The sequence below is a fragment of the Drosophila sulfurigaster genome, unplaced genomic scaffold, assembly GCF_023558435.1.
Source record: "Drosophila sulfurigaster albostrigata strain 15112-1811.04 unplaced genomic scaffold, ASM2355843v2 ctg54_pilon, whole genome shotgun sequence".
Taxonomy (NCBI): domain Eukaryota; kingdom Metazoa; phylum Arthropoda; class Insecta; order Diptera; family Drosophilidae; genus Drosophila; species Drosophila sulfurigaster.
In genome coordinates, this window is record NW_026909719.1 from 244747 (window position 1) to 256908 (window position 12162).

The 12162-nt window shown below is 37.5% G+C and overlaps 1 protein-coding gene across 1 annotated transcript; it reads left to right on the top strand.

Moving 5' to 3' along the window:
- The first annotated feature begins 831 nt into the window (after positions 1-831).
- On the top strand, positions 832-3748 carry LOC133849964 (protein PFC0760c-like). The gene is made up of 3 exons (XM_062285953.1): positions 832-982; positions 2228-2665; positions 3324-3748. The coding sequence occupies exons 1-3, from the start codon at positions 832-834 to the stop codon at positions 3746-3748; spliced, it is 1014 nt and encodes a 337-aa protein (XP_062141937.1).
- The last annotated feature ends 8414 nt before the right edge of the window (positions 3749-12162 follow it).

Sequence of the window (12162 nt, forward strand, 5' to 3'; positions counted from 1 at the left end):
CGAATTCTGAGGTCGGAAGGGCGTTGACACGCCCACTTTTCTAAAATACCTTCTATAGTAATGTGGGAATGGGTCTGGCAATGCCAATCTATCGCCCTATCGATGATATGAAGAAAGGAGTATCGATGATATGAAGAAAGGAGTATCGATTGAGAAGGAGTATCGATTGAGAAGGAAGTCGATAGAATATACTGAGAAGATGACTTTGGTGACGACGACAAGAAAAGCAAGACGTGCTAACGACGACCACGACGTATATTTTTAAATAATTAAATTAATAAATAAACTAAATACAATAATAATTAAGGATTAAAGTTATGAAATAATAAATAAATATTAACATAAAACCAATCCCACATATATTGGGGGCTCAACCTAAAAAGAAAAGCCAAGTGAAGTATTTCACAATGTGGTGTAATGCGTGCAAAATAAACTATTTCACAATGTTGTGCAAAGTTTACAAGCGTGTGATCGACACACATTTACGAATACATACAAAATTTTGAACATTGAGACACATACTGGTGAAATTAAACAAAAAAAATGTCGCGACTTGGTGAATTTGAAGAGGTATGCAAAAATTTGCGCTTTGCAAAAAGGAAGAATATTAGTTTGCTGCATAAATTTGTGTTTGAAAGTGAAGGGGATCGTAAAAATCGTGAACGCTTACGTGAATTTAAAGGATTTAAATATGATGAAACTAGCCAAGAATACAAGGACAAAATAAATTTCGTTGCTGCAAATCTAACAGACGGTGATCTTGTTATAATCTGCCATTTGCTTGACATACGTCATAATGTAAACGATTTAGCAAATCACATATTCTCGAAAATGCGAAGGGGACAACTGCTTGATGCCGATGATGAACAAGAAGAAGATGACGACGATGATGATTTTGACGCTAACGTTGTAGCTGATGAATTAAACGAAGTGCACATAGACGATGTGAACAACGTTAACGACGAAAGTGTGAGTCTGGCAGGTAGTGACGAGAGATATAGAACAGCAGAAATACCGAGTGTTCGTGAAAAAGAAAATAGAAGCAAACCAAATACAGCTAATTCGACAGTAATGGAAAGAAATATTGAGTTCGCTGCCGTAGGCAATGGGAACGTGCCAAGATTCGCTCTTAATTTTCGAGATATCGAGGATTCAATCCGTTTATTTAGTGGCGACGATACATTATCAATCGAAGTGTGGATTAATGATTTTGAAGATATGGCTTCTATAATGCAGTGGGACAGCTTACATAAGTTTATATTTGCAAAACGATCTCTTAGAGGTTTGGCTCGTATGTTTGTATTAAGTGAGCGTGGCATATCAACGTGGCAAGCATTAAAACAAGCACTTCTTAGTGAATTCAAAAAGACAACAAATAGTGCAGAACTTCACAAACAGATGAGTGAAAGAAAAATGAAACGAAGTGAAAGTGTCTTAGAGTACTTACTGATAATGAAGGAACTAGCAACGCGCGGAAATATAGATGATGAAGCTATTATGCAATACGTGATAGATGGTATAAGTGATCGAAGTGTTAATAAATCTATATTATATAATGCCCGAGATATCAAAGAGTTCAAAGAAAAACTAAAAGCGTACGAAAAATGAAGGAAAAGTGAACTATGTGGAAAACGATGATCATTCAAAAAATACAAACACAAAAGAACAGTGGAGTGACGCAAAGGAAAAATATGATGACAAAGATAATAATAATAACGCTATAAAATGCTATAATTGTGGCGGCAAGGGACATGTTTCCGAGAATTGCGATCATAAGAGTAAAGGCAAGAGATGCTTTAATTGCAGAAGCTTTGGTCACATTTCGAAAGATTGTCAAAATAATAATAACAAAGCCGAAAGTGAGAGTAAATCTAATATGCGAAAAATTGTGGACGAAGACTCAGTGATGTACAAACGAGTGAGAGTTCAAGATAAGAATTTCGTAGCCTTCTCTGATTCGGGAAGCAAGTACAATATCATGAATGACGTTTCGTACAAAAGTTTGAACAGTTCAGTCTTAAATAAAGTGAATATTTATTTAACGGGTTTCGGTTCTAAAATAAAATAAAACCAATCGGATCGTTTAAAGAGAAACTATTTATTGACGGTGAAGAATATGAGACAGAATTTCTGGTGGTTACCGCAGAAATACTTCCCAAAGAAATAGTTTTAGGTGAAATTTTTGCTAAAAATGCCGAAATAATTATAAAACCGGATGGTTTAACAGTTCGCAAAGTCAAGAGTGAGTGTAATAACTCCAATAACGATAACAATGAGGACGATGGGGATGATGAAGATAATAATGACGATGACGACAACGATGAAGATGACGACGATAATAACAATGACGATGATGAAAATGACGAGAACGGCGACGATAACTATAGTGAAGACGATGACGATAATAACGACGACGATGATGAGAACGATGACGAAGAAGATAACAATGATGAACACGAGGACGATGAAGAAAATGATGATGAAGTCGATGACGTCGAAAATGGCGATAAAAATATTGACAATAACGATGACGACAATAATAATGAAGACGATGATGAAGATAATGATGACGAATATGATGAAAATAATGATGATGAGTACGATGACGATGAAGAAAATGATGATGAAGTCGATGACGTCGAAAATATTGACGATAGGGCGCTGAGTGCGATTAACAGTTTGAAATCGCTAATTACAATGAAGCCTGTCTTAAAATATTCAACCCAAAACACGAAACCGAATTGCACACGGACGCATCGATTGATGGATTTGTTGCTGTCCTGCTCCAGAAATCACCTGATGATGGAAGTATACACCCAGTATACTACATGAGCAAAAAAACTTCAGATGCTGAACGACGTCTCACGAGCTACGAATTAGAACTTTTGGCAGTGGTAGTAGCATTGTGAAAGTTCCGTGTTTATCTTCTGGGTGAGCACTTTAAGCTCATAAGCGATTGCGATGCATCCATAAAATCGATGAATACCGACGATACCGTATATAGCAGACTAAAATCCATCCAAGTGCAGGACGACGAGTTGAAGGCCATTATTGACGTTCTACGAGATAGAAGCTCTCATAATAATTACTTTATGAAATGCGGACTTCTACACAAACTTATCGACGACAATGAGTTAATTATGGTTCCTTTGAGTATGCAACGCGAGATCATAAGTTCAGCGCACGAGAGAGGTCATTTCTCCGTAAAAAAGACAAAAGAAATTATTGGAAAGCAGTATCACATTCCGAAGTTGGAGGAGAAAATACAGCAACAAACCATCAATTCGACGTATTGTAGAAGTACCCATGCTACACCGTTTGAGTTGCTTTTGGCATCAAGATGCATACTAAAGACGACCTCATTTTGAAGCAGATCATTGCCGACGAGATGATTCAGATGTTTAACGACAACAGAGACGAGCTCCGAATGCAGGCCAAACAGCAGATAGCGACTATTCAAGATGAGAATAAGCGCTCCTACAATCTTCGACGAAAGCCAGCTATAACTTACAAAGTCAACGATCTTGTAGCTATAAAACGCACTCAACTAGGAGGTGGGCTTAAATTAAAAGCTAAATATTTTGGCCCCTACCGTGTGACGAAATCAAAACCGAATGATACCTATGATGTAACCAAAGATGCGGTGTTCTATGAGGGACCGAGACAAACTACCACATGTGCGGAATTTATGAAACCATGGGTTCTAGGTGGCGACTGCAACGACGACGCATTCGAGGCGAATGCATGAGAGGATGGCCGAGTTGTGGGAATGGGTCTGGTAACGCCAATCTATCGCCCTATCGATGATATGAAGAAAGGAGTATCGATGATATGAAGAAAGGAGTATCGATTGAGAAGGAGTATCGATTGAGAAGGAAGTCGATAGAATATACTGAGAAGATGACTTTGGTGACGACGACGAGAAAAGCAAGACGTGCTAACGACGACCGCGACGTATATTTTTAAATAATTAAATTAATAAATAAACTAAATACAATAATAATTAAGGATTAAAGTTATGAAATAATAAATAAATATTAACATAAAACCAATCCCACAGTAATAACCTTCATTATACAAGAAACCTGCATTCAAAAATCTTGCTAATTTCAAAAATTTTAATTCTGGCCCCAAAAACGGGTCAAATTTACCATAGTGCATTATAGCTTTTGCATAACAAAAATACATCATACGGTATATTTGTTATATCGATAAAGTACCACATTCAAAATATACCATAGACGGCACAATATACCAGATTGTCGGCCAAAGCAACTAAGACCCCTAGTAAGTAGGCGTTTTTGCCCACACAAAAGTATTTCTTTAATAACTTGCACAATTTTTATCTAATCGCAACCATATTTTCAGGAATCATTAATACTATTGTTGTTATTATATATACCAAAAACTCTAGCTTTAAAATTACGCTTGTTATTCAATTTTTGTTGATTTGAGGAGCGGAAGTGGGCGTGGCAAAATTTGAAACAAACTTGATCTGCGTGCAAATATAACAAATGCTGTCGAAAAATTATAGCTCTATCTCTTATAGTCTCTAAGATTTAGGTGTTCATACGGACAGACGGACATGGCTAGATCGTCTCGGCTGTTGACGCTGATCAAGAATATATATACTTTATAGGGTCGGAGATGCCTCCTTCTACCTGTTACATATATTTCCTGCCCGCACAAAGTTATACTACCCTTCTACCCTTTGGGTAGCGGGTATAAATATTAATTGATTGCCTACGTTTGTTGCTACGTTTGTGAATGTTACTAAGATTAATCAAATGAACCTTTTTACTGTTTATTGTTGTGTACCTATGGGCTGTTGTGAGTTTCCCGAATTATTCTGGGTAGTTCTCATATCTTTGTATTACCACGGCCTCTAGAGATTCCTCAATATTGGCCTCTATTATTATTGTTGCATTATTTTTATAATTATTATTTTATCTATTACTATTGTTTTGGTAATTTCAAGGTTATACACTCGATTGGGTAAATTTCTTTGTTGCTGCGCAACATATAGGACTGTATTTGAATGTCCTACTGCGTCTGTAATACTAATAATGGGCATAACGTGCTGAAATTTATAACAAAAATATAAATAATTTGTCTAAGCATATAGCAACAAAAATTGGACATATCGAACGTCTATATCCTATAGCTCCCATAGGAACAATCGATACATAATTATAAAAACATATTTGTTTAATCTAATTTATTAAGATTTTGTTATTTATATAGATAAAAGTAATATATTAAGAAATAATGGAAGATATTTTTCGTAGTTATACATATTCTTAAAAAACAAAAATAAAAATCAACAAAAATTAATAAAACAAAAATTATAAAGCATCATCAAGTAATTCATAGCCAGATGTAAGCAAACTCGACCTATCTTTTTTAAGAAGTTGCCTCTGTTCTGTTGAAAATGGATCTGAACGCAATAATAAATAGTTCATGACACCTGTGTTTGTTAAAGTACGAGAGACTTTCCGACTGTGTTGAAGTCTACATTTTTTTTATTTCCTTGTTATTGGACTCTGCAGCTTCCTCTGAAAGCTCTCCAATCGACTCTAATACATGCTCTATTACAGCTGAACCATAAAATAAGACTTTATGGACGGTAGTCAGTAAATAGTAGTAGTAGTAATAGTAGTAGATATTTGGCTGAATCCAGCGCGTGATTTTCAAATTTCTCCACATTGATTTTGAATCCCGATACCATGGCTTGCAATAATGTTGCACATCTGTGAATCAAAGATGCATCGATTCTTGTTATTTCGGATAATCTGCATAACAAAAGAATTCCCTTGCGATATTTCCGTCGTTTGAAGATCCTCTCCTCCATCTCTAGGTTTGTCCACTAGTATTCCTATTTTTTCGCGAAATTCCTCCTGAATGTGTTTTTTCCTGTTCAATACTTGAATCTTCTTTTCTTCATCGCGTACTTGCCACATTTTGACCTCTAGATTATATGAAATATGTAAAAGGTATATATAAGTAAAAGTATATATAAGTATATATATATTGCCGAGGACAATTCGCTGATTGCGTTGCACACATTTCCATCAACCACTATAAGATGAAAGCTATGCGTAATAAGATCTTTTTATTAGAGACGCTTGATTCCTTTGGCTTTAATTGTTTAATTTTTGCGTAAAAATATTGTGCTTCGTCTTTCGACACTTTCGCGGTCTCTTTCTTAAATTGAAATCTTATTGGTCGACAGTAACGAGTCGATGATGGCCGGGGGTTTTTCCAAATTATTGTGTTATCTATTTGAGTAACCAGTTAGAGTACCTCTCTCGTCCAAATCACCGTTTGAAAACTTTTGCTTATACTCGCTATGCACTGTACTTCCATCAAAGCACCATTTTCCAACTAAAGTTAAATTCTTAACTATATTTTCAGGCATAGTTTCAATGATGTTGTTTTGAAGCTATGGTTTGTTCGTTATTCATTAAATTTTGAACATGGCCTTTGAATCTAGTTTTTATTAGGCTGACTGCTATAATTTCATGTGATCCTTTTAGTGAATCCACTAAACTCCGAGCATCAGCGATACTTTGTGGATTCTCAGACTTTCCGCCAAACTTTGGTATCAGTGAAGAGGCTAGCTTAAGAATTTCTACTTGTGACATGGCCATCTTTGGATTTTTATACCAGGTAGAAGGGTATTATAGCTTTGTGCCGGCAGGAAATGTATGAGTTGATGCGAGCGCATTGCACTCAAAGCTTTTCCGCTCACTAGCAAAGCGCTCAATGCGTAAGAATGCACTCAAGCTCCAGTGCTCTCAGCTTCTCTCTCCCACAACTCACCACCGCTGAGCCGCGCTCAGAATAGATCGACGAAATGCCGTCGGCATTTTCTCTATTGTCAGTTCAAAACCACGTCTCACTTACATCGGTACAATTACCCCCCCAATTGTGCGTTTTCAACAACCCGAAAAGTTTGCAATAAATACATATTTATTATAAGAAAAACCGCGATTGTTTTTATTTCGGAAAAGGAAGAACTTGGAACTTTTCAGCGCCCCTACGTTATCATTTGGTCCTTCGAGCCGGATCCATCATTATCATCGGTATTCCAGCATACTCCGCAGATAAGTACCACTACTTTTTACTTCTTTCCTATTCCTTCTTCCATGGTCGTCCGCCCCTTGAGTTCCGCCATATTGCGCAAAAGTTTTCCAATAGCTTTTGCCAAATTGCCTTCATTTTTCCTCGGACGACCTTTTCCATGGTTTTTTGCCTATATACATACATATATAATAAATAATTATATCTGTTTTCCCGCCAATCGCGCACGTATGTATGCATGTGTGTTTTTTCTATTTTTTGCAAGTGCAAGTGCAGTGACAAGTGAAAATTATCCAGAGAGATACCTATATTAAAGGGCGAAGATTATATATTGTATACTCCATACATATATAAGCATACGAATTAATTAATTTAAACCTAAGCTGTGTACCAGAGTTTCGTTTTGCTTAATTCTTGTCCGTTTGTACGTTTGTATGTCGCGATAATCGCCGACATACATATGTACATACACACATATTTTGTGCACTCTCTTTTGTCCGCAAGCGCACCGGCCTGCAGCCGCGCTTGCAGTGTTGCCATATTAGCTATTTTATTGCTAGATCTGGCTATATTGAAACTGCAAATGCTATAAGATTTTGTGAAATGCTATTAGCTAGAATTCTAGCATTTTTTTTTAGATTCGGCTACTTTTGGCACTTTTTAAATAATACCGATAGCGCTTCTATCGATAGGATGTATTTTGTGGTTCACTCAAAAAATTTGCATTATCGATCCTTTTTATAGCTCATGTGCGATATCGATAGGATGTATTGATTTCGTTCATAGTTCATGTGCGAACTTTGTTCGTTCACTCATGAGCTAGATACAAATTGTGAAATTTTTAAACGGTGAAGAATCTGTTAAGCGAAATACTGGTGGAAATATTTAAAAGATAAGTTATCTGAATCAGATAAAAATAAAGATTCGGTTGAGGACACCATCGATATAGACCGTATTTCTGTTTTATTTTAATAAAAACCATTTAAAAGTAACACACAAAAATTAGCAATTTTTTTACGGTCTATATCGATGGTGTCCTCAACCGAATCTTTATATTTATCTGATTCAGATATCATTTTTAAATATTTTGTTGGCAATGTGTAGTTATAACAACACATTCCACTTCTTTTGAGTCCATATCTGAAAATGAACATTTATTTTATTAATGTAAATCTTAGAATTGTAGTTATTAATGTAGCCTACCTTATGGCTAAAATAGCATTTAGAGTTTTCAAATGCCTTCCATTCCTCACTTTAGTTTTAACAAGTTGCACTTGGCTAAATACGACTTATTTTTTTTTTAGCTATTTCCAGCATATTTTTTCTATCAATTTAGCTATTTCAGCTCATGAAATTCTGGCAACACTGCGCGCTTGCTCTCGCGCTCTCTCACCACGCACACACGTACTCTTGTGCATTCGCTGTTGTCCGCATCGGCTTGCAGCCGCACTGCTCTCGCTCTCTTTTTTGTTACATACAAACATACGTGCACTTCGATGGCTTAGACGTTGGCAGCGCAGTGCAAGCATACATATGTACATACATACGTACATACTGTTGTGCATGCTGTAACAGCGTGTATAAGTACATACTTCTGCGAGTGAAGTATCAGATTGGCAGGGCAGCGGTAGTCACACTCGACATACCCTACCCTTTCTTTTTGTTTTTTTTGCCAAGTGATATATTCTGTGTGTGTATTTTAAGAGCAACTCCCAGCTCAATTGTCTGTGTATGGGCTTTACTCCAGCCAGTGTTACACATACACAGACATACACATAAGAATACACTTCCATCACATATTAAATATACATATATAATATAATAAATTTTTATTTATTGTAACAATTTATTTATTGTTTTTCCAACCAGCGCATTTTAACCACATTTGTGTTTCTTCCAGCATACTGTGTTTTTGGTATTTTTTTGTGTGCATTTTTTGTTCTTGCATTCGACAAACATTTGCTTGATTGTCGCGGAAAATTGTCCCCGCCCCTCCCTTTGCTTTCGTCGCCTGTGTCCGCAGTCCGTACCCATTTGGGTAAGTTAACAACAATGTTGACACACCAGAAGGTGGCTAAGTGCATCGACACCTGAAATGCACTCAGCCAATTCTGCAAGCGCTGCAAAGTCTGCAGAACATCCGCCACATGCCCTGGGTCAGCACATCGATCGTGGGACACTTGCGCAACGCGGGATCGCAACCAGCAGCGAGTGCCACATGCCCTGTGTCAGCACAATATCCATCGTGGGACACTTGCGCAACCAGCGCCAACGCGGGATCGTCAGCAGCGACGGCAGCAGCGGTAGCGGCAGCGAGTTTTCATTATAAGAATTAGAATTGTCATAAGTTAGTTCCATTTTGGCAACCAAATAAAGCAATCGCTTTTTTTTTAATAAAACAAACATAACGTTTTGTTAATTGGCGCCCGAGCAGGGACCAAGTGAAATAAAAACAAGTAAGAAAGTTACAGTCGAGTGTGCTCGACTGTGAGATACCCACTACCCATTTTTAATAAGGGCAAAATATTGTTGTATTATTTTCAAAATATACCGAAAATACTAAAAAATACTAAAAATATACCAAATGGTATGTTTGGTATACCGATACAGCACATCATTCAAAATATACCATAGACGGCACAATGTACCAGATTGTCGGCCAAAGCAACTAAGAGCCCTAGTAAGTGGGCGTTTTTGCCCATACAAAAGTATTTCCTTAATAACTTCCACAATTTTTATCTGATCGCAACCAAATTTTCAGGAATCATAACTACTATAGTAATTATAGCTTTAAAATTACGCTTGCTATACGATTTTTTTGATTTGCGGGGGCGGAAGTGGGCATGGCAAAAATTTGAAACAAACTTGATCTGCGTGCAAACATAACAAATGCTGTCGAAAAAAAATTATAGCTCTACCTCTTATAGTCTCTGAGATCTAGGTGTTCATACGGACAGACGGACAGACACACAGACGGACATGGCTATATCGTCTCGGCTGTTGACACTGATCAAGAATATATATACTTTATAGGGTCGGAGATGCTTCCTTCTACCTGTTACATACATTTCCTGCCGGCACAAAGTTATAATACAGAAGACTTTCGCGTCGCGTACCAGTGCCTTAAGTAGCCACACAGTGTAGCTCGCTATAAGTGCCTTTATAAAAGCCACGACGTGAGTGCGATTTATAAGGAATAAAATCTATTCCTCGCGATTGAACTGTACGATTTCGCTTGGTCAAAAGTAACCGCCGACAAAGTCTGTAGTACCCGTTCGCAGACAACCGCGCAATTCAAAGTGTCACTGAGGATCCCCAGTAGCCGTTGCACCGCCGCACAGCAATAGGAGGAAAAGGAGCCATCCGAAGGACCAGCGTGGGATAGATTCGCCGGATGTATCTTATCTTGTAAGCATAGAATTTAAGCAATTAAAGCCCATTCAAAATCAAGAAAGTGAAAATAATTAAACAAATATTAAAAATTTAAACAAACACAGTAAAAGTGAAAACAAAAATCATACGCACATAGGAATCTAAGCCAATTTATATGAAAAAAATAAAACACTGCAAACGCAGTATAACTTATTCCAATCCTACGATTCCTAAGGGACCCTCTAGGATAGAAGGAACAAAGCAGCTACTGTTTTTAAAAAGACAAAATTAGAAAGCGAATTCAGAAAAAATTTATAAGAAATATTAAAGAGTTTTAAAAAAAAAAAAATTTTTTTTCTTAAAATTTTGCCGTTTGAATTTCAAATTAAAACACAAAATAATCTTTAAAAAAGTGGTCCGCTTAAAATCAAACAGTGTTTTGCATTGTCCGAATTGAAAAACCTTATCCGATAGACAATGCCTGATTCTTTAACAACAGCCATGAATAACCTCGATTTAGCCGGTAGTTCCCGATCAGGAAAGAACGAACCAACCGCCACCAGCACTCCGGTAACTAGTCCAGAATTAAGAGAAGTTATACTCGCACTGATCAAAGAAACACTCCCATCAGAGTCAACAGCTCATGGCCATGATCACTTTAGTGACATACCTTATGTGAGCCCTGTAGCAGGCCATGACCAAGACAAAGTCCCAGATGTTTGTAAATTGATTAAGGAGTTTTCAGGAGATAGAGCCACGTTCAAATCTTGGAAAAAGAATGTTGATCGAATAATAGGCATGTTCGAGGGGCAAGAAAATTCACACAGATTTTATCTGGTTATCTGGTTATCTCTTGCCATCCGAACCAAGGTAGTTGGCGAAGCCGAAACTGTCCTTGAATTGTATAACACCCCACTAAACTGGATGGCAATTTCGAAATGCCTTACAGCACATTATGCAGACAAAAGAGACTTGAAGACCCTTGAGTAACAAATGTCCTCATTGAAGCAGGGATATTTGACCATTCATGAATTTTACCAGGCAATTTATCACAATCTGTCACTGATCTTGAACCAGATCGGAGCAACGGAGGAATCTCCGGAAGCAATAAGAGCATTAACAAGCGTGTATCGCGGAAAAGCTCTAGACATTTTTGTGAGAGGTCTCAATGGAGATTTACCAAGACATCTTGGTATTAAGGAACCAAGAGATCTAAGCCATGCCTTACATCTCTGTACTTTACTCGAAAACCAAGAGCATAGAAATATGTTCGCACCTAGATCTAGACAAACACCACCGGGTCTACCACCGAGACAATCTTTACCAACTAGCCACAAAATGTCCAATAACAATCAAAACAATTGGAAGAGCTTCGACCCTAGACTTTATTACCATCCAAGTGGTAAAACCACCATGAGTAACCCTACTCCACCACATTTATACCAGACATATAGGCAACAACCACAAATGGGACAAGGGCCTTATCAGACACAGCGCCCGCTTCAAGTCACCAATCCGAATCCACCTCCTCGTCCAACTGGACCAAAGCCAGAGCCTAAGCCAGTACCAATGGACGTAGATCCATCCATTAGGTCGAATAGGATAAATTATATGAATCGTCCAATAATAACTTTGCGGGAAAAAAGACCACCGCCGCTTTCACAAGCAAACCAGCCTCTCAAGTATCAAAGGCAATTCCATGTATCC